At 34.8% G+C, this 21,762-nt stretch overlaps 1 protein-coding gene across 2 annotated transcripts in view; it reads left to right on the top strand.

Annotated features, from left to right (window-relative positions):
* Positions 1-17,722, top strand: part of ZNF654 (zinc finger protein 654) — a 59,287-nt gene extending 41,565 nt beyond the window's left edge. The window contains exons 4-8 of one of the 2 annotated variants that reach the window (XM_010847917.1): positions 146-348; positions 927-1,066; positions 7,973-8,114; positions 11,354-13,700; positions 14,286-17,722. In XM_010847917.1, the coding sequence (XP_010846219.1) occupies positions 232-348; positions 927-1,066; positions 7,973-8,114; positions 11,354-13,700; positions 14,286-14,293 (2,754 nt within the window). In that variant the 5' untranslated portion in view covers positions 146-231 and the 3' untranslated portion in view covers positions 14,294-17,722. Of the gene's footprint in view, positions 1-145; positions 349-926; positions 1,067-7,972; positions 8,115-11,353 lie in introns of both variants that reach the window. The other variant, XM_010847916.1, reaches the window with a different exon arrangement.
* Positions 17,723-21,762: the final 4,040 nt, after the last annotated feature.

Raw genomic sequence — 21,762 nt, 5'->3', positions numbered from 1 at the left:
TCACAAACTCCTAATAAGGAAAATGCTATTTAATTAAATAGTTAATTTAATTAGATACTACATGTTAGTGCTGAAGTGTCAAAGAAAAATGTTTGAGACAGTCTTTTCTTGAGAGTAATAAGAGTCTGTTTTCTTTTTAATATAGTGAACAAATATTTAAGTTCTGAAAATCCACTATTCTTTGAACTACGTGCCAGATACCTAATTGCTTGTGAACGCATACCTGAAGCAATGGCTCTTATTAAATGTTGTATAAATCACCCAGAAATCAGTAAAGACTTGTACTTCCATCAAGCACTCTTCACCTGTCTGTTTATGTCACCTGTAGAAGATCACCTATTCCGAGAGGTATTGTTTGAGATTGTTTGCCTATTAAACTTACCAAAAAATATGTAGCCCATTTTTGGTAAATTCCTTTTACAGTACTATCAAAGGCTGTAAGATTACATTATCTAGATTTATTCCCTTTGATACCATTTTTAAGCTCATATTGAATTAGCTCATATTAACAAATGATGAAATTAGAATTTTCATTGATAAGCATTATTCATGTTGAGCGAGTTTCTGGTGTGACAGGTTAAATAAAAACTGAGAAGCATCAGGATTTTGCATCTTAAAATGCTAAGAAATTAAATTCCAGTGTTTGTTACTTTGGTGTTTTTTTAAGATGAAAGAATTAATCTTTTCCTAATATGGACCCTACGTACCTACAAGCTATGGACATTGAGGTTAAAAGTAATCATTATAAACTGTAGGTGCTATATATAGTGAAACTATGGAAAACCATAAAAATAGTTCTGTATAATTCATTGTCTTTGTAGAAGAAAATTAGAAATCTAAATTCTTCTGAATGCTTAAACATTTATTACAACTATCTTTCTAGATATTTTTAATGATATGAACTGAGTTTTCTTTCCATCTTATAGCATTTACTGAAAACTGATTGTAAGAGTGGAATTGATATCATCTGTAACACTGAAAAAGAAGGCAAGACTATGTTAGCCTTGCAACTCTGTGAATCCTTTCTTATTTCACAGCTCCAGAATGGGGATATGTACTGTATCTGGTAAGTGTTCATAATACAGACAAAGAAATGGTGAGATGGGATGCAGAAGGAGAATTCGTTAGCAGAATTTATACCTTATTTTTTTAAAAGTTATGTGAAATGTTAAGCCATCCTCCCCCCCCCACACACACACACATTTATTGTGCAAGAAACAATGGGTTGTAAGACCTAAGGGTTAAAAAAGAAAATGATCATGTGCCAGTAATAAACAGTGTTAATATTTAAGAAATGTGTTATAATGAAATAATTATGTTTTACATTACATTTAGAGTGTTAGTTTTAAATTTTTTAAGAGATTATTTTTCAGAGAAGTTTTATGTTTACAACAAAATTGAGAGGGAAGTACAGACATTTTCCACATACTCCTTGTCCCCACAAATGCATATCCTTCCCCATTATCAAAACACTCACCACAATGGTACTTTTTTTTTTTTTTTTTAACCAGAGACAAAGTTACATTGACATATATTAATCACCCAAAGTCCAGTTTATGTTTAGGGTTCACTCTTGCTGTTAATTGTTTTATGGATCTGGACAAACATATAATGACATATATCAGTATAATATCACACAGAGTATTTTTGCTGCCCTAAAAATCCTCTTTGCTCAACCTATTTATCTCTTCCCTCCCACCTCTGCCCCTTATCTCTATAGTTTTGCCTTTTCCAGAGTATCATATAGTTGGAATCATACAGTATACAGCATTTTCAGATTGGCTTCTTTCACTTAGTAATAGGCATTTTAGTTTCCTCCACGTCTTTTCATTTGAGCTTGATAGCTTTCAAATGAGCTTGATAGCTCATTTCTTTTTAGTGCTGAATAATATTCCATTTTCTGGATGTACCACAGTTTATTTATCTGTTGTCTAGTGACGAACATCTTGGTTGCCTCCAAGATTTGGCAGTCATGAATAAGCTGCTATAAACATCTGTGTGCAGGTTTTTGTGTGGACATAAGTTTTCAACTCCTTTAGGTAAATACCAGGGAGCATGATTGCTGGAACTTATGGTAAGAGTATTTTTAGTTTTGTAAGGAACTGACCAACTGGTTTCCAAAGTGTCTGTACCATTTTTCATTTCCACTAACAATGGATGAGAGTTCCTGTTGCTCTACATCCTCACCAACATTTGTTATTTTCAGTGTCCCAGATTTAGCCATTCTAATAGGTATGTAGTAGTATCTCATTGTTGTTTTAATTTAGTTGTAGTTTGCATTTCCCTGATGACATATGATGTGGAGCACGCTTTCACATGCTTATTTGCCATCTGTATACCTTCTTTGGTGAGGTATCTGTTAAGATCTTTAGTCTATTTTTTAATTGGGTTATTTGATTTCTTATTGTCCAGTTTTAAGAGTTATTTGTATATTGATAACAGTCGTCCATTGGATGAGTCTTTTACAGATATTTTTTTCCAGTCTGTGACTTGATACTGTCTTTCACAGAGAAGTTTTCAATCTTAATGAAGTCCAGCTTGTCAGTTATTTCTTTCATGGATCATGTCTTTGGTGTTATATCTAAAAAGGCATCACCATACATAAGGTCTTCTGTGTTTTCTGTTTAGACCATGATCCCTCCTTTTTAGTTAATTTTCCTGAAGGGTGTAAGGTCTGTGCCTGGAGAATCCCACAGAGGAGCCTAGCAGGCTACAGTCCATAGGGTTGCAGAGAGTCAGATATGACTGAAGCCACTTAACACACAAGATCTGTGTCTAGATTCATCTTTTTTTAAATGTGAATGTCTAGTTGTTTGAGCACCATTTATTGAAAAGATATTTGCTCCATTTGCTCCAAATTGCCTTGGCTTCTTTGTCAAAGAACAATTGACTGTATTTACTGTTCACTTTCGTGCACTGGAGAAGGAAATGGCAACCCACTCCAGTGTTCTTGCCTGGAGAATCCCAGGGACGGAGGAGCCTGGTGGGCTGCCGTCTATGGGGTCACACAGAGTCGGAACAACTGAAGTGACTTAGCAGCATGTATATATATTTCTAGGCTCTCTGTTCTCTCCCATTGATCTATATGTCTATTGTTAAACCAGTACAACACTGTCTTCATTATGTTAGTTTATATTAAGTCCTGAAGTTAGGTAGTATCAGTCCTTCAACTTTGTTCTTCTTCAGTATTATATTCACTATTCTGGGTCTCTTATTTCTCCATAGCAACTTTAGAATCTGTTTGTCCATATCCATAAAATAACTACCAGGATTTAGATTGGGGTTGAATCTGTAGATTAAGCTGAGAAGAACTAATAACTTGATAATATTGAGTCTTCTTGTCCATGAACATAGACTATCTTTTCATTTATTTACTCCTTTGATTTCACTCATCAGAGTTTTTTGTTTTCCTCATGTAGATCTCATACATATTTTGCTAGATTCATAGCTAAGTAGTTCATTTAGGGGGTGAGGGGGTGCTAATATAAATGATATTATGTGACTGTTAGTTTTTCTGAGCATTTAAAAAGCCATTAAAAAGTTGTTAGAACATATGAAGCATCCAATTACATGATCCAAGTAATCATGTAATTCAGAATGTGGTTTGAGAGTATTTTAATTTAAGACTATTTAATTTGAGAGTATTTTACTATTAGATAAAATCAAAAATAATTAGAAAAAAATCCTAATATCTTTTGCCTCCTCTACCTCAGTACACACAGACACAATACTACCACTTTTACATGTCACCAATTCTTGAGAGAAAACTAGGTCTCATTTACCTAACAAAATAATATGAAATGGTATGGGCTATAAATATTTTTTAATGAATGCTTTCAAATTTTAAGTTCTTAGATACTTAAAAGAATAGCTTGAAGGAGGTGTAAAGATAAACTTATTTAATATAGATGTTATAGACTAAAATCTTTAGATTCAGAGATGGAGTCAAAAGCTAGTTAATAGAGTTAGGTCTAGAAACTAGTGGACTTATCTTCTGTGGGACTGTAAGTTAGATTATACAAATTTTTATTCAAAAGTGTACTATGTAAATTGGAGTTGCAAATAGAGAAGAGGATCAGGAGATAGTGGTTAAAACATACACTTCTAAGTAGTTTTCAAAGTATTATCATTTCTTGATAGTAATTATTTTGAAACAGTGTATAGTCATTACTGTTTAATATATCTTTTCTATGGTGATAGGAATGTTCTCTACCCTTGGCTTTATTAAACTATTTAAGACTATCTTTAGTCTTTCATTTTGACATACTTATAAGTAAACTGGAATCACCTATAAACAAACCAAAAAATGACCAGGAAAACATTTTATTTTCTTCTTCTCTTGGCTAACCAATTTCTACTCTTTAGAGAGGAACTTCAAAAATAGAACAGAGCCTATCTTTCCTGCTCCTGGCCACAGTCACCTTCTAAAAATAGAAGGTGGGTGTGTGCCTCCCAGCTGCCTAACAAAAAAGGACTCCTTAGCCTGCTTCTTTGTCCTTTCTTCTGAGTAGGCTGAGTTCTGATTGCCTGCCCTCTTATTTCACCTCTCTCCTTTATATTTCTGAGTGCTAGGGTCTTCTTTCTTGTAAAAGTTGATTTTCACTGTAATTTAAATAGCAGGATTTTTCCAGCTTACAAGGTCTGTGTTGTCTGTTTCATTTTGGTCTTCAGCTTGTACTTCATCTCCCCTTTCTGAGGACAAAACTCGATGTACAGTCCAGGTTTATTCTTGACTCAAGCCAATGAAACAAGCTACTAATCTAGTTCTCTCACCATCAATAATAAAATAATAATAACAGCTGCTTGTATTGGCTGAGTGCTTTCATTAATCTGTGCTTTATATATTTTTTATCTCATTTACTCCAGCAATCTTATGGGGTAAATGAAGCCAAGATTCAAACCTGAGCAGCCTCTACTATTAAATATTACTTATTATAAAATGGGTATAGTATGAAAAAAATCTATGTGGTAAGGGTGGCTATAAATCATTTTATAGTCTCTCTGCAATTAGATAACTTGATGGTTATATTAGCAGTGAGCTACCTGGGAAATGTGTTTGTACACCAAGTCAGTGCTGTGAGGCTTTTTGTTTGTTATTTGCTGCACTTGGGTCTTCATTGAGGCGTGCAGACTCTTCAGTGTGGCCTGCAGGCTTTTCTACCTGTGGTGCGCGGGCTTTTAAGGGTGCGGGCTCTCTAACCTGCAGCATGCAGGCTCTCTAGTTGCGGTGAGGGGGTTTAGTTGCCCCAAGGCATGTGGGATCTTAGTTCCCAACCAGGGATCAAACCTGCATCTCCTGCACTGGAAGGCGGATTGTTACACCACTGGAAAGTCCCAGTGCTATGTTTTTTGTAAGGACCCTTTTTGGGAAAAGAAAACAGAAGGTTCATTAAAGTTTCCCTCTGGTCTTCATAAAGAAGACTATCAGTGAGCAATTTAATAAACATCAGTATATACTAGACATTTTACCTAGATGTTTTCACTTATCTGTCTTAATGCTTTTTATGTGTAAGAAAATTCTGGATAAAAGAAGTAAAAGCCACACAGCTATTAATAATAACAAAATGGGGTTGGAATAACTGGTTCAGGGAAAAGGTAGCATTTATTGAATGAATACTGGGATATTACACAAGCCACATCAAGGGCAGAGATATGGGTGGTCCTCAAAAATAACTGCTAACAAGGATGTTGAGATTGCTGGGGTTTTTTAAAAGTATCTCTGATCTGCCAGTTGGCTTCAGTCTTTCTTTTTGTAGACCAGAAGAATGGCAACACTCCCCAGGCTTCATAGTTTAGAGTTGAGACCGTTCCAGGGTTTCTAACTGAACTGAGGTCAGTTTCCCATCCTTAGATTAATATTTCAGGAATAGTGAGGAGGGTCATATAGAAGGCATGGCCACTGAGCTTCCAACCCTGTGTATTAGGGCTATTCTTAGAAAATGATGGTTCACTGTGGACTGGGCCGTACCATCCCAATTGGTATATAATACCTGATTGAGACGCAGGCCTGGTGAGTAGGTCTCATTTATTCTCAATCCCTGTTCTTTTCCATTAGCTCCACCATACAGTGTGTCATTGAGAAGATTTACAATGCATTAATATGTGAGGAAACAGGCCTTCTAAAACAAGGAAGTTTATGAAAGGCATGAAATCAGTAAGACAGATAAGATCTGTTCTGAAATAATTATCACTTTAGTTTGGGGTATTCATGAAAGTTTTCATGAAGAGTTACTTGATAAGGACTTTGACAGATAAGCTCATCTTAGAAATAATTATTTTCCAAGTAGAGCAATCAACAAATGAAAAAGAGAATAAATAAAGCACATTAACTGACACTGAGGAAACCAACCTAGAAGAATGCCCAGGATTCATATCCTGATCCTTCTGACTCCTAAACCCATGTTTCTGTTGCTTTTAATACCAGAAAGCACACTGAACAAGTACTAAATGAAATAATCTAGGAGACTGGTAGCAGATTAGTTTAGCAACCCCTATAGAAGTACATATGGAAAATTAAAGGGTCTAAGGTGGTAACATTGAGAATGATAAAATTGTGGGCAAAAGTATAATAAAAATTAGAGACTATGAAAAACAAACAGGTTAAAACCAAACAGGTTAGAGGAATATTTAGTGTCTTTGGGCGACAGAGGATGAGATGGTTAGATGGCATCATCAGTTCAATGGACATGAACTTGGGCAAATGCCGGGAGGTGAGGGACAGGGAGGCCTAGCGTGCTGCAGTCCATGGAGTCGCGAAGAGTTGGACACAACTGAGCAACGAACTGAACTGAAATGGATTAAAGTGATAGAAACCAATCTAAATTGAAATAACCAGTTATGCAAACTGGAGAAGTCAGAGCTAGAGATTTGGGAGCATGTTATGAAACCTCATGAGCTTCTCAAAGGAATTCTGTGTGCAAAAAAAAAAAAAAAAGTGGACGGTAAACTGAAACTTAGGAACACCCACACAGCTAGTGTGAAATGGAAGTGAAATTTTGGTTTTACTTTCTGTGTTGCTTGCCATCATTTTTTGTTTTGTATTCTCTGTATTGTCTCTCTAAATAGAGTATGTGCACCTTCATGATAGTAGTCAAACTGTCCTTAGATTTAATAGCTTTAAGTGCTGGGCTCAAAGTATATAATCAGTATATTGCTTTTAAAAGAAATATATTTTCATCAATTATTTTAATACTTTTTAGACTAAGATGCTTTATGTAACTTTTATGACACTTCTCAAGGAATTCTAATTTGCTGAAATTTAATATCCAAACATTTCAACTATACCTTACAATTTCCTTTGTCTCAGAACCCATTCCTCGCTCCTGTTGTTGTTGTTCAGTCACTTAGTCGTGTACAACTCTTTGTGACTGCAGCACACCAGATTCCTCTGCCCTCCATATTTTAGAAAAGAATCTACCTGTGAAATATTTTAAATGGTCCATAGCTTGTTCCTTTAAAAGTACTACACTGTAATGGAAGAGTAGATGGTATAAAACATAAAATGTCAGAATCAGTGCTATAATATACTTAATACTTTTAATATGTAGTACTTTTGGTATCTTAAAAGTATGAACCATTTCTTCTTTGCAGAAAGTACAACATTGATTTCTAAATTTGCAAATGGATATTAATTTAAAGGTCAAAGTTATTTTTTTAAGTAATCTCATTAATATTGGTATATTGAAATTAGAATGTGTTTTGATCAAGTACTAGAGACGCTTTAGGTTTGTTGGCATATGATTGGGATACATTCTGTACCATTGCAAGTCGTAATGTCTGATCTCTCCTTTTCCCCCAGCTTCTGTTAGTCCCAAACAGGTAGCTTTGGAAGTAGCTTGGAGTTAACGTAATATCCACTTACACCCACTTTGTATACATCCCAGCCAGGGCACTACAGAATAAAGGAAAGACAGGTAATGTTTGTATTTGAATAAACTGTATTTTTGATATTTCTCTTTTTTCTCATTTACAGGGAGTTGATTTTCATATGGAGTAAACTTCAGCTAAAGTCTAATCCTTCAAAACAAGTTTTTGTAGATCAGTGCTACCAGCTTTTAAGAACAGCAACTAATGTGAGAGTCATATTTCCTTTCATGAAAATCATTAAAGATGAGGTAAATAGTATATATTTATCCCTTCATTTTAAGTTAAATGACAGTTCACGGAAACTTGCATCTCATAAAATTTATTTGATCATGTAATTGAAGTAAAGAAAGATTTTAAGGCCACGTTCTCCATATATTATATACTCCCCTCCCCCTAACCTCAAACTCCCAAGACACAAAGCTTATACGTAAATGAAAATAACTGGAAAAAAAAAGAGATAAAAAGCCAATTTAGTGTTACGTGAAGTTTTATGTGGGAACAACTTGCTTCTGTAAGAAGCTGTTCTCTCTTTTCTTAAAATTAAATAAGCCTGTCACTTTTAACATTATTCTAAATCCTGTTTATATAATCTTAACTAATTTGCAGATGATCTTTGTGTAACTATAGGTAATACCTAATTCACTGTCATAGAGAAATACAGTTCATAGTTTTAAGTTTGATGTTTAGAATGAAAAGGAACAATTAATTCTGAGGCATTTTTGAAACCTAAGGACAAATTTTTAAAATGTTTATTTAAAATAAGAGTAAAAATCCATGACCTGTTTGTGAAGCAAGTTTTTCATGGGCTACTGGCAAGTGTGTACAGTTCTACATAAGATTCTTATATACACATGAAAGTAGATCCTTAGATCTTTTTACTTTTTCTCCTCAAATACTAACAGAACTTTGAATACAAAGATAGGAAAGATAAAGCTACCTTACATTTTCGATAGCTCCATTTAACTGAATCTTTATGTGGGTTACTTTTAAATACATAAGGAAGCATCCATTAAATAATATATTTTAATTTTTTATACATTTATGCATTTATCATATTTATTACTGCATTACTCATTAGATGTATGACCATGTAATGATCATATTCCCCTGATAACAAAGTTTTGTATCATATTCCGATGATATAAAGCATTGCATCAGAGGACTTTTTAGGTTCTTTTTAGCTAACTACACTAATAGCTTCATTATTAAATAGTGATTTGTCATTTAAATGCATCATCAAAGTTAACCTCTCATGTCACCAAAAAATGGGGAAAAAAAAAAAATCTATGCTATAGAGTGCAAATTTTGCACTTAATACTTGAAGTGCATCAGAATCACCTATAAAACTTTTCTAAAAATAAAGATTTCTGTCTATATTTTTTAAACAAATGATTCTCATCTCAGATGGTAAAGAATCTGCCTGCAGTGCAGAAGACTTGGATTCAATCCCTGGATCAGGAAGTTCCCTGGAGAAGGGAATGGCAACCCACTCCAGTATTCTTGCCTAGAAAATCCAATGGACAAAGGAGCCTGGAGGGCTACAGTCCATGGGGTTGCAAAGACTCAGACATGACTGAGTGACTAAAACTTTCACTTTTCACCAAAAACTGAGAGACTCTTACAGAAAGTTTAAAATATAGGTGAAGTTCAGTCAATTATCTTAGAACTTTCTCAATGTCACATGCATGGTCAACCTAAGAATACATGATAAGAAAAATTCAAAGATGAAGTAAGTATTTAAAATGTGCTTAATTTCTTATACACTCTACTAAAAACATTTTTATCTGATGGAATAGATCATTCATATGCCTCAGTGCTGTGAAAGGAGGCACAGGTAATGAATGCTGTATGAGTTCAGAAGGAGACGTTACAGATAGCGTATCTGAAAAAGCTTCACAAAGGAGGCTGCTTTCAGCTGGGTGTTAAATGGTAGAATAGGATAATACTAATATTTGTAGAGGACTTCATAGTTTACAGAGCCTCTTTTCCTCATTTTATTATTTGGTTCTCATAACTGTCCAGTGGCATTAACAGGAGAGTGTGGATGGGGAAACTAATCAAAGAGTTTAATTACTGTGGGGTTCAGGTTGCTAGAGATTCAGAAGGGACTGAATATTACACTAAAACTTGAAACAATTCCTAAATGTAGTGGAATTGTTAAAGGCTTTCAGGTTAGAAAGTAGCCTTAGCATGTTCACTTTTGTGATGATCCTGAAATTTTTTTAAACCTCAGCAACTAAGTACATTATAATTCATGAAGAAAGGTAGAGGATGTAGATAGAACTTTGGAGAAAAAGAATGAATTGTCTTGAAGTAGTGGATTTGCATTTGCTGTATCTGGAAAATTTTATGCAGGTTTTGTAACTGACCATTAGAAATGATAAGTAACAATAAGAAATAAGAAATTTAAATTCAGAAAAGGATTCCAAGTTGTAAATGGTAGATTTACAGAAGACTAAAATTGGTATAATATATCTGATCTCATTCATTCTGCAAACACTTATTCAAAGGTCTTTATATGCCAACTCCTGTGCTAACCACAGAAGATAGTAACCACATGAGATACTGTCCCTGCTATTTAGGATTCTCAAAGATTGAGTAGGAGATAGGTAGGAATTTACCATCTAGGTAAAGTGATATGCAAAGTTAAGGTCTGCTTGTAGAACTGTAAGTAAGGGTTACACAGCATGTAAGGAACTCAGAGGACATGAGGATGGCAAAGTTGTGTTCCCCCCGTCATCCGTAATTTACCATATGCAGCCGATATGATACACACACACAACTGTTAAAAACAGACTATTTTATCTCTTTCTATTCAAATGAGCAGATCATTCCAAATCACTAGAGGCATTATTTATAACTTGAATTCAGGTGGATAATCAACAAATTCCCAACTAAAAGCTTGATGCAGTTATATTTGAGTCATCAGTAAAAGTTTCAAAGCTTGAGTACTTTTCAGATAACTTTCAGTACGTTCATTATTCTGATACCTTACTGATTTGGAAAGTTTGTAATTGCCTTCTTTATATGGATTACATTTCTCTGCTTATTTTGATAAATAATATTACTTAATAAGTAAAATAATATTATTTAGTGCAGCTTTATGAATGAGTTTCCATAACCCATCCTTTTTTTAAAAAATCTAGATTTGTAATAAACTTTAATCACCATAAGTTTATGACGCATTTATATTTTAATCACCATAAGGTTATAATATTTTGTATTATGGTTAGTAAGGCTCATAAACTTGAAAATTAAATAAATTGAAGCTAAAATGCTATCTTTTCCAGGTTATTCTCAAGTAAAATAAATAAAAATTTATTTATATATTAAAAAAGAGTAAACAAGGCTACCCATTGAAGAAAATTGCATGTTTAGAATGCTATGTTTGTTTATTCAGCTTTTGTTTCAGAGTTGTATTTTAAAAAGATAAACTAGTAAGTGTTGATTTTTTAGAAGGTATTCAGTGGTAATTTTTCTTTTACAGGTTGAAGAAGAAGGCTTACAAATTTGTGTTGAAATATGTGGTTGTGCTCTACAACTAGATCTTCATGATGATCCCAAAACTAAATGTCTAATTTATAAAACAATTGCACATTTTTTACCAAATGATTTGGAGATTCTCAGGATTTGTGCACTCTCGATATTTTTTCTTGAACGCTCCTTGGAAGCTTATCATACTGTTGAAGAGCTTTACAAACGTCCAGATGAAGAATACAATGAAGGCACAAGTAGTGTTCAAAATCGTGTTCGTTTTGAATTACTTCCAATTTTGAAAAAGGGATTGTTTTTTGATCCTGAATTCTGGAACTTCATAATGATTAAGAAAAACTGTGTAGCATTACTGAGTGATAAGTCAGCAGTTAGATTTCTAAATGAAAGTGCACTGGAAAATTCTGCAGGTAATGTAAAAAAGGCATTGGATCAGCACAGTTTAGAGGAAGGGCTTGACTCTCTTACAGATCAGAGCCCTGGAGAGCTTGATCCTGATGATATATCTGGAGTGCAACCAAAAGGCCCTATTAACGCAAAGAAAAACCTTACAGCTCTTAATGCTTCCAGAGTAGATCACAATGTCCCAAGGCATCGGTGTATGTTATGTAACAAGGAATTTCTAGGTGGTCACATTGTAAGGCATGCCCAGGCTCATCAGAAAAAGGGCAGTTTTTCATGTGTGATATGTGGCAGGAAATTTAGAAACAGAGGACTTATGCAGAAGCATTTAAAGAATCACGTTAAGAAAATACAGAGACAGCAAATTGCTGCAGCTCAACAAGAGGATCAAGAAAATCCTGCTTTAGAAGAAATGAATTGTTCTGATACTTTCATTTCATTTGAAAATGGGAATTCTGATAATAAAGATTTGGAAGTAGAGACTATTACTGGTTCCAGTGACGGAAACAAAGACGTCATCCCTGCACATGTGGGTGAATTCACTGAAATTCCTGTAAATGTATCAGAAGATGTTATTGAAAACATTACTGAAAATGGCAGCCCTGATACTTCTTTAAATAATGTCTCAGAGCCATTACCTATCTGTGTGGATGACTATGAGGAGGAAGAAGATGAGGAAGGTGATTATGAAGAAGATGACTATGACCTGAATCAAGAAAGTTCAGTACTTCATAAAATCAATGGAGCTGTGTGCCATCCAAAAGACATATATGCAACAGATCAAGAAGGAAATTTTAAGTGCCCTGCTCTTGGCTGTGTCAGGATATTTAAAAGAATTGGATTTCTGAATAAGCATGCAAGGACTGTACATCCAACTGATTTAAATGTGCGGCAAACAGTAATGAAGTGGAGCAAAGGAAAATGCAAATTTTGTCAAAGGCAATTTGAAGATTCTCAACATTTTATAGATCACCTTAATAGACACAGCTATCCAAATGTGTATTTTTGTTTGCATTTTAATTGCAATGAATCATTTAAGCTGCCATTCCAACTTGCTCAGCACACAAAAAGTCACAGGATATTTCAAGCTCAGTGTAGTTTTCCAGAATGCCATGAGCTTTTTGAAGATCTTCCTCTGCTATATGAACATGAAGCTCAGCATTATTTAAGTAAAACACCAGAATCATCTGCACAACCAAGTGAAGCAATTCTTTGGGATGTTCTTACAGACTCAAAATCTAATCATCAGGAAAAAGACTCATCTGGTAATGAGAGACAGACTACTAGTCTGCCAGTTTCTACTAGCAAATCAAGGAAAGATATTACAGAACCAAAGACATGTATAGAAAGTATGGAAAAGAAAACAGACAGTTTAATTCAGAATGGAAATGAACATTCTGATGACACTGTTTCTGATACAAGCTTGACAGACCAAAAGATGCCTGACATAGAACCAAATTCTGAAAATAATTGTAGTATTAATGATTTAGTCAATGGACACAGTGGAATAGAGCAGACACCTTTAGTTTCATCAGATCCTGCTTTGAAAATTGATACAAATAGAATCAGGACAGAAAACGGTTCCATTTTACCCAGTGTTGTACCACAAGAACACAATACCCTGCCAGTATCTCAGGCACCTTCCAAACCAAATCCGACGAGCGAACACACTTCATATGGCTTAATTTTAACAAAGCCATATGTCAGACCATTGCCTCCCAGTTACCTTGATGAACGGTACCTTAGTATGCCAAAACGCAGAAAATTTCTGACTGATAGGGTAGATGCCTGTTCTGATCAAGATAACGTTTGTAAAAAATCAGTGAAAAGATTAAGATGTGGCAAATGCCTGACCACCTACTGTAATGCAGAAGCACTTGAGGCTCACCTTGCACAAAAGAAATGTCAGACCCTCTTTGGATTTGATTCAGATGATGAAAGTAAGTCTGCTGTCTTCTCAGTAGGTATATCTGTAGAAGTAGAAAATGCCATAAATCGTCATAAGGTTAAAAAAATTAACATTTGTATAACACAGATAATAAAGCACTACTCCATACGTTATTTCGTGTAATCCATATAACCACCATAAGGTTCTGTTCCTGTTTTATATATCAAGCAACTGACATTCACAAGTAATTTGCACAGGCATAGGCCTATGAACTTGTGGAAGCCAGAACTTAAACACAGTTTTTTCATACTTTTTGGATCATACATTTTAACTACCTGAGGCTTTTCTTCATTCTATGTTTTTATGTAATAAGAAATCTGAAGACAAACTAATTATGATGAAAATGTTTTTCATCTGCATGCCAGAATATAAAACAAGTGAAGCTGAGCCTCTATTACAAAAACAAAAATTTTTTAAAAACAAAATAATTGAAAAACTGAGCTAAAGAAGAACATACTTTTCTACTAATATTAATATTCTTTGAATGAGTAAGGGTATAAACAAACAGGAAATCTAACTTAGAATACTAGATGAACATCTATAAAATATGAATTAACAGACGTGTTCTGTTTTACAGGTGCCTGATAAAAATGTTTCAGAAAGATCTGTCGATCAAGCAGTAGTGTGCAAAATGCACTACAAGAAAATGCATCATCATTTTGCTATTTCCCTGATGGCCTTAATTTTAGAGCGATCTTGGATTACTAAAGATAAAGACAAAGCACATTTTCTAGAATGAACCCACAGAGGAGATGTGCTGGTTTAGACTCCAAAAGGGTTATTACAAAACTCCCAAAGTACCAGTTATCCAGAGAAACCACATTTTTTTTTTTAAAGAAGTTGATGATGATCAATAGCAGCATGTTCAGTTTCGCTTATGTGAGAAACATGTTCAGGCAACCAGTCAAAAAGAATAACCAGCTATGGCCTTACAGAAAGGGAAGAACTAACCCATTATATATATATATATATATATATAAAAGAAGGAGTGGTTTACAATAAACAATTTAAAGTATTCTACAAATAGGATTCTTGTCATGCGTAATCAGATTTTGTCCTTCTTTTGGATCAAACATGCTTTAAAGAACCATTTCTATTTGGTTTATTATTATTTAGAAACTGACAGAATAAAACTTACCACCATCCTAGCCATAAAAGATTGTAACTTGTTTCCAGAGGATTGATTAGGTCAGAGTTCAATGAATGACATGCCAGCATTGAAAATTAACAGGAGGCAAAACAATAGTGCTTTGCTAATGAGCTCTTGACAGAACCTTCCACTTTACATTTTTATAATACCAATGAGCTGTAAGCAGCAGCCTCAATACTATCCGTAACTCTGGGGAGAGATGGGAGGAATATAAGACCATTAAAGGCTGTCTTAGATGTCTTAGTTGAAAGAAAACACTGAATTGCAAATTTTTCAATGTGAATAATGGTATAAGCACACTGGGATATTTCTATTTGTATATAGAGTAGTGTTAGGACATTGCTTGATGATTCATAGTAAGGTCCTTTAGACATTAATGTGAGTTATCTAAGTACAGTCCTATGAAAATAACTGGCTGTAAAAAAAAAATACGCAGCCAAGAATCAGGTCAAGAATTCATTGGTTTTATTCAATTAGAGTTTATTCTAAAATAAGCCATATTACTCATGCTTTCTTATTTATTTCTGATAAATTTGGCCTGAATAGTGATTTTTATATATAAAAGGAAATATTTACACAAAAACTTGCACAGCAAGAACACAGTAAGATATATTGATGCATTTATTTTCTTTGATGACCAGTAATTTTCCTAAGGAAGATTTTAACTTAATAGCCAATAAATTGTTTAAAAAGTTTTTAAAAATACCCTCTCCGATGTGTTCCACTTATATAGTCTTTAAAAGAAGAAGCTTAAAGACTTCCTTTTACCTAATAGGGTATTAATCTATAGCAGGGGTAAAATGAACAAAAGCTGCAAAGGTAGATTCCTTAAAAACAGAGCTATTAACGTATAAATATGTCAACCAAATATTCCAGTTATTCCAACTGGTATATTCTTGTTCAAAGTATATAATCTCATGAGACCCTACATTATAAATTTTTGGATATTAAAGCTTCTTAAATGAAGCCACTAAGGAAGTGAGACTTTTCTTCGTGGGCAGCATATTAAATTAGGATTTCCAGGTCATGGTAAACCAGATATCTAAAATAATGTCCCAATTTTATTATTTATCATAGGCATTTACTACTATGCAATTGATAGTCATCAGTCCATTTCAGTCAAATCAGGTTTTTGTTTTGTTATGTAGCCTATATTAGGCTATGGATTTTACATTTAAATAACATAAGATAAACAACTTGATCAGATTTTTATGTCTTTTAAGGTCAACTAAAGAAAAAACCATTTTCCATGCTTCCTGATACTAAAATATAATACTTGAGTTCTATTTCAGTTCAGTCATGTAATAAAAAAGCCTGTTTGGAGACTAGTTCATATGGGCAATGAAGTTATTTTGAAATATTTCTGCTTTGTATCTTTTCCAGAAGTTTAAAATCACAGCTTAACATTTTATCACATTTTTAACTTTTTATTTTTTATAAGTTGTAACTATTGACATAAATCCATGTCTGCAAATTGTTTTCACTCATTCTGTAGTTCATACCAAAATATTTTAAACATATTCCACTTGTTATTTTTTTGTCTTTAATTTGAGGTTTTATTTCTACTTTTGTTTTACTAAGGGAAAACTTTCTGAAAGACTGAGATCAAATTGGTTTATACATCAAGGGATTGTTTTATAAAATTCTATTGGACCACAATGTTCTATTTCTAACCTCTTATCAAATAATTGCTATTGAAAGAATATGTGCATTTTCTTATGTATGCCTTATAAAACTTACATCATTTTGCTTTTACGAGGTGCATAAACTTCTAACACTTTTAATGTGGGATTCAGAAGACAAGGAAGCTTTCTTCTTTTTCCTCAAAATCTTCTCTTTTTCTTCTCTACTCCTTCTATTTTAAGGGTGTGTTTATCTTACATGGACCAGGTTTCAATCCTTCATTGTCAAATAAAAATTTCCATTGAAATATTAAATACTAGCTTTCTGCCATGTTTCAGTAAGGTCAAAAGAATAGCAAATCTGAAATTTTGCTGCTCAGATATTATGGAGAAGATAGAAAAGGAGACCCTTCGTGGACAAGGACACTGGTACTTTGGGCTTTAGCCATATTTTTTTTCTTTTAAACCACCAATTATATAATGAAAAGATAACTTATAACATCAAACTTGTGATTCTCTTCAAATCACACTTGAAAGTACAGCTGTACTCCTTTCATATTTGGTTCAAACTGTAGTATGGGTGGAAAAACCTAAAAAGAATGGTAGTGTTTATTTTTTAATTTATTTGGTACTGTAAAACACCTTTTCAGAATGACTAAATGCTGCATATGCATTTTGGAATTGTTAATATGTGAAAGGTATTACAGATTCAGCAAGAAAGGAAATTTGTGCTTCCTTGTTGAACATTAAATTATTTTACTTTGCATTTTATAAGAGTACAAATTAAAACTGAGCCATTGAACTGCAATAAATCAACAATAGTGTCTCATTTCAAGAAATTTTTTGTACTGTACATAGATTTGTTCAATAAAACATTGTCCTTGTTGGTAATGAAGTGTTCAGTTTTATGTAGCACATTACTTCAAAAGGAATTAGGCTTAAGGTAAATGTTAAATAAATTTATGCTTCATAAGAGAATGAGGTATTTCAGTTAATATTACTATATTCAGATTATTGAGTGATTTTAAAATACATGGAAAACAAAACTCTAAAAGTTTACACAAAATAGATATTTTTAGACATTGTTTGAACTAATGTCCATATGCAGGAATTACAAGTTGATAGAACACTGTTTACTAAAGTTATTTCAGGTAAGTAGTTTCAGTATGAAATAGTAGCCTCTGCAAACTTAGTACATGAAAGACAAATGTCAGAACTCTCCAGGACAGTGGATGGACTGATCTACATTGGTAATTCTTCAGAGATGAAGAGCCTCTGGTGGAACTTAAAGACTGTGAAGTCATTTTGAAATAAGATGTACATTATGATAATTGGTTCCTACAGAAGCACCTCAGTGGGAACATGTTTAAGCCAGTAATCTGTACCTAAAAGGAGGTCCTTGGTCATGAGGGCTTCTACTCTTTTGGCTCACTAACAAAGGTAAACCTCCTATACTTTTTGCTATAATTTTCAACTTAAGTGAGAGCTGAAGTAGAAAGAGAAGCTCTTTGATGCGATGATAGCACTGCAAATGAAAGAATAGATATTCTGTTAATTATGGTGATTTGCAAATATTACAAATGTTATGCTTTGAAAAACACTATGAGAAAGTTATTAAAGCATTCCAGAGCTGAGATCTAGGATTCACCATCTATGATTCATGGTCATATGATCTTAGATGATTAAATAAATGCATTGAGGTATTTAGATATAAAGTTACTGGGGTTATCTCGACTTCCTATTTTTTTCTTTTCTGAATTTGAGGAATGCTGGGAAGCAATCGAATGTTAAATACATTTCCAAGACAAATGAGTTAAATTGCTTTCATAGCATAAAATTCATACTGATTTCAAGAATCAACCGATAATGAAGCCAGAAATTTGGGCTGTATATCTACCCATACCGGAAATGGAGGCAATCCAGTATTACTTCGAATAAAAACTAAAAATGGGAGAGAGATCTATGCCTTATTTATGGGTAATGCAAATGGAGAAAAAATTACTGTGTACCAGCTTACTTTATGTATGTTACCTCTAATTGTTAACCCAAATACGGTTAGCAGCAGTGCTTTTTAGACACGAAGGCTCAAGAAGGTTAAGTAACCTGGCTAGTCACATAGCTAATAAATGCAGAGGTGAGAATGAAAAATCTGATGTTTCCTCCTAAAACCACGTCATGTAGTTTCCATTCTGTCATGCAGTTTTCCCTACAAATGTGGGGCACAAGTGGATCTGATAATATCCAAGTGGAGAGGGTTAGACTTGCCTGAGGATCAGTGATTTCAGAGACAAGGATGAAGTCTGGTAGACATGGCTGCTTGATGTTTCATTCTCTACTAGCAGTGATTCTTAAAAGTGTGGTCCCCAGAACAGCAGCATTATCACCTGAGAACTTACTAGAAACGCTAAATTTGGGGGACTTCTCTGGCAGTGCAGTGGTTAGGAGTTGGCACTTTCACAGGATTCCGTAAGTTACATTGTGCCCTGTCCCCAAGAAAACAGAAATGCTAAATTTTTGATCAGCTGAGGGACCAATCTGTCCTTAAGTCATCTAGGTGGGTTTGATACACACTAATGTTTGAAAACCACAGATCTAAATCAACAAGGTTCTTCATATTTCCCTAGCAGGTAAACTATTAAATGTATAGAGCCTTCTTAGAAACCCAATTTCCAGGGCATTTAAGGAAGTCACCTTTAATAGGTTTTAAACAACTACTGTTGAATGAATATTTTTACCAGATCTTATACCCCAAATCTGCTAATCTAGAAAACTTTTTTTTTCCCATGAAGTATTCAGTGAAACTACCAGAATGTAGTTAAATGAGAAAAGCTCAAAGATGTGAGATCAAATGTATTCAAATTCTAGCATGATAGCTTTAAGGCAACTAAGCCCATCCCACAGAGCTGAGACTTCCATGTCTGTTAAAAGGGGAGAGCCAATCTTCAAAGTTTAAGAATTAAGTGCCTGAAGGGCCTATTGCTGAGCCCTTCCTGTTACAATTTTACTGACTTTACTTTCTTTTCATGTTATGGCTCCTGTACTGTCCTTGTTCTAGCCAAAAACAGCCATGTTGTTCCATGCAGTTTTCACTGCTACTCCCTCTACCTGTACTTCTTTTTCTGCTTCACTCATTCTTTGCTTAATCTTCTTGAGCATCATTACACTCTCCAGAAAGCAGATCTCTCTTGATAATTCTGGATTTTTCTATTGAAACCTATATCTCCCAGTCTTCCTCTTCTCAGTAGACAGCAGTTCCAGTTGCTCAAATCAAAACTTTCCAGTCATCCCTGACTTCATGTTTTCCACTCTCACCTGGACTATTAATCTTCTAGTTGAGTTCCCTGCCTTTCTGGCAGTCTGTTCTAGACAACAGCAGCCAAAACGATCCAGTCTGATTATAATCCTCCAATGGCTTTACAGTTCATTTATTCAACAAATATTTATTGCATACTATGTGCCAGCCTGTTTATAGACAATAAAAAAGAAAAAGAAAATCCCTGAATCCCAGAACTCACATTCTACTTGGTGGGGGCGGGGGGTGGGTAGGTGCAAAAGTACAATATAAATGTTATAGAGAAAAGTAGGTAGAGAAGAATAAGTAAGCATGGCATTGTAGGTGGTGATTTTAAACAGGATGATAAGAGATGATGATAGCACTTTTGATAACTGCTGAGCAGGGGAAATGAAGTAAGGGAAAGACAGCCACTCGGACATCTGAGGGGATGAAGAATGTGCCAGGTAAGAGCAAAGGCTCTGAGGCAAGTACCTGCATGGTAAGTTTAAGACATAAAAAAACAAGAAAACCATTGTGACTAGTCTGAAGAGACTGAGAATAGGAAATACAGACTGAGGTAAAAGATTAAAGCCAAAGTCTTTACAACGGGCTGTAAGACTCTAGACTGCACTATTTGATACAGTAGCCACTAGCTACAAGTAACTGTTAAAATTCAAATAAAATTTAAAATTCACTGACAGCTATACTAGCTGCCTTACAAAAGCTCAATGGCTATGTGTGGCTGGCTGACAGTTACTATATTAGCACAGATGCAAAATAGTTTCATCTTAGAAAGCACTTTTGGAAAGGTGGTTCTGTATCAGTGGTTCTAAACTGAGGGAATTTTGCACACCACCCCGCCCCCCACGCCAAGGAAATATTTGAGGAAGGAGATATTTTGGCAGCCCAACTAGTGGAGAAGGTGCTACTGGCATCCATTGGGTAGAGGTCAGGGATGCAGTTGGGCATCCTATAATGCACAGGACAGACCCACACAAAAGAATTATCCTGCCCCAAATGTTAACAATGCCTCTGTTGAGAAACCCTGCTCTAGATCAACCTTGACTACAGCTCTAACCTCACTTCTTACCGCCTTCTCTTTGCACAAGCTGCTCCAGCCTCCTGGCCTCCTTCCTATATGCCAAGCATTCTGTTCTTTCCTCAGAACCTCTATTGCTGCTTTTTCCTAGAACACTCTTCTGTGGTTCAGTCTCTCTTACTTTTTTCAGATTTTCCTTCAGTGTCACTTAAAGAAGCCTTTCTTCACAGCCTGTATATACTATCAACATCCTCTCCTCCATCCCTCTGACTTCTCGCCATAGAATTTCCTGGCATTATTACATCTCTGTCTCTTACTAAAATGCAAGCTCCAACAGGACTGGAAAAGGTCAGTTTTCATTCCAATCCCAAAGAAAGGCAATGCCAAAGAATGTTCAAACTACCGCACAATTGCACTCATCTCACATGCTAGTAAAGTAATGCTCAAAATTCTCCAAGCTAGGCTTCAGCAATACGTGAACCTAGAACTTGCAGATGTTCAAGCTGGTTTTAGAAAACGCAGAGGAACCAGAGATCAAATTTCCAACATCCGCTGGATCATAGAAAAAGCAAGAGAGTTCCAGAAAAACATCTATTGCTACTTTACTGACTATACCAAAGGCTTTGATTGTGTGGATCACAATAAACTGTGGAAAATTCTGAAAGATGGGAATGCAAGACCACCTGACCTGCCTCTTGAGAAACCTGTATGCAGGTCAGGAAGCAACAGTTAGAACTGGACATGACTGGTTCCAAATAGGAAAAGGAGTTCATCAAGGCTGTATATTGTCACCCTGCTTATTTCCCTTATATGCGGAGCACATCATGAGAAACGCTGGGCTGGAAGAAGCACAAGCTGGAATCAAGATTGCCAGGAGAAATATCAATAACCTCAGATATGCAGATGACACCACCCTTATGGCAGAAAGTGAAGAGGAACTCAAAAGCCTCTTGATGAAAGTGAAAGAGA

This window comes from Bison bison, unplaced genomic scaffold (genome assembly GCF_000754665.1).
Source record: "Bison bison bison isolate TAMUID 2011002044 unplaced genomic scaffold, Bison_UMD1.0 scf7180017864258, whole genome shotgun sequence".
In the NCBI taxonomy this organism is placed as follows: domain Eukaryota; kingdom Metazoa; phylum Chordata; class Mammalia; order Artiodactyla; family Bovidae; genus Bison; species Bison bison.
Note: the sequence above shows the minus strand (reverse complement) of the source record. Positions and strands in the feature narration are given on the sequence as shown.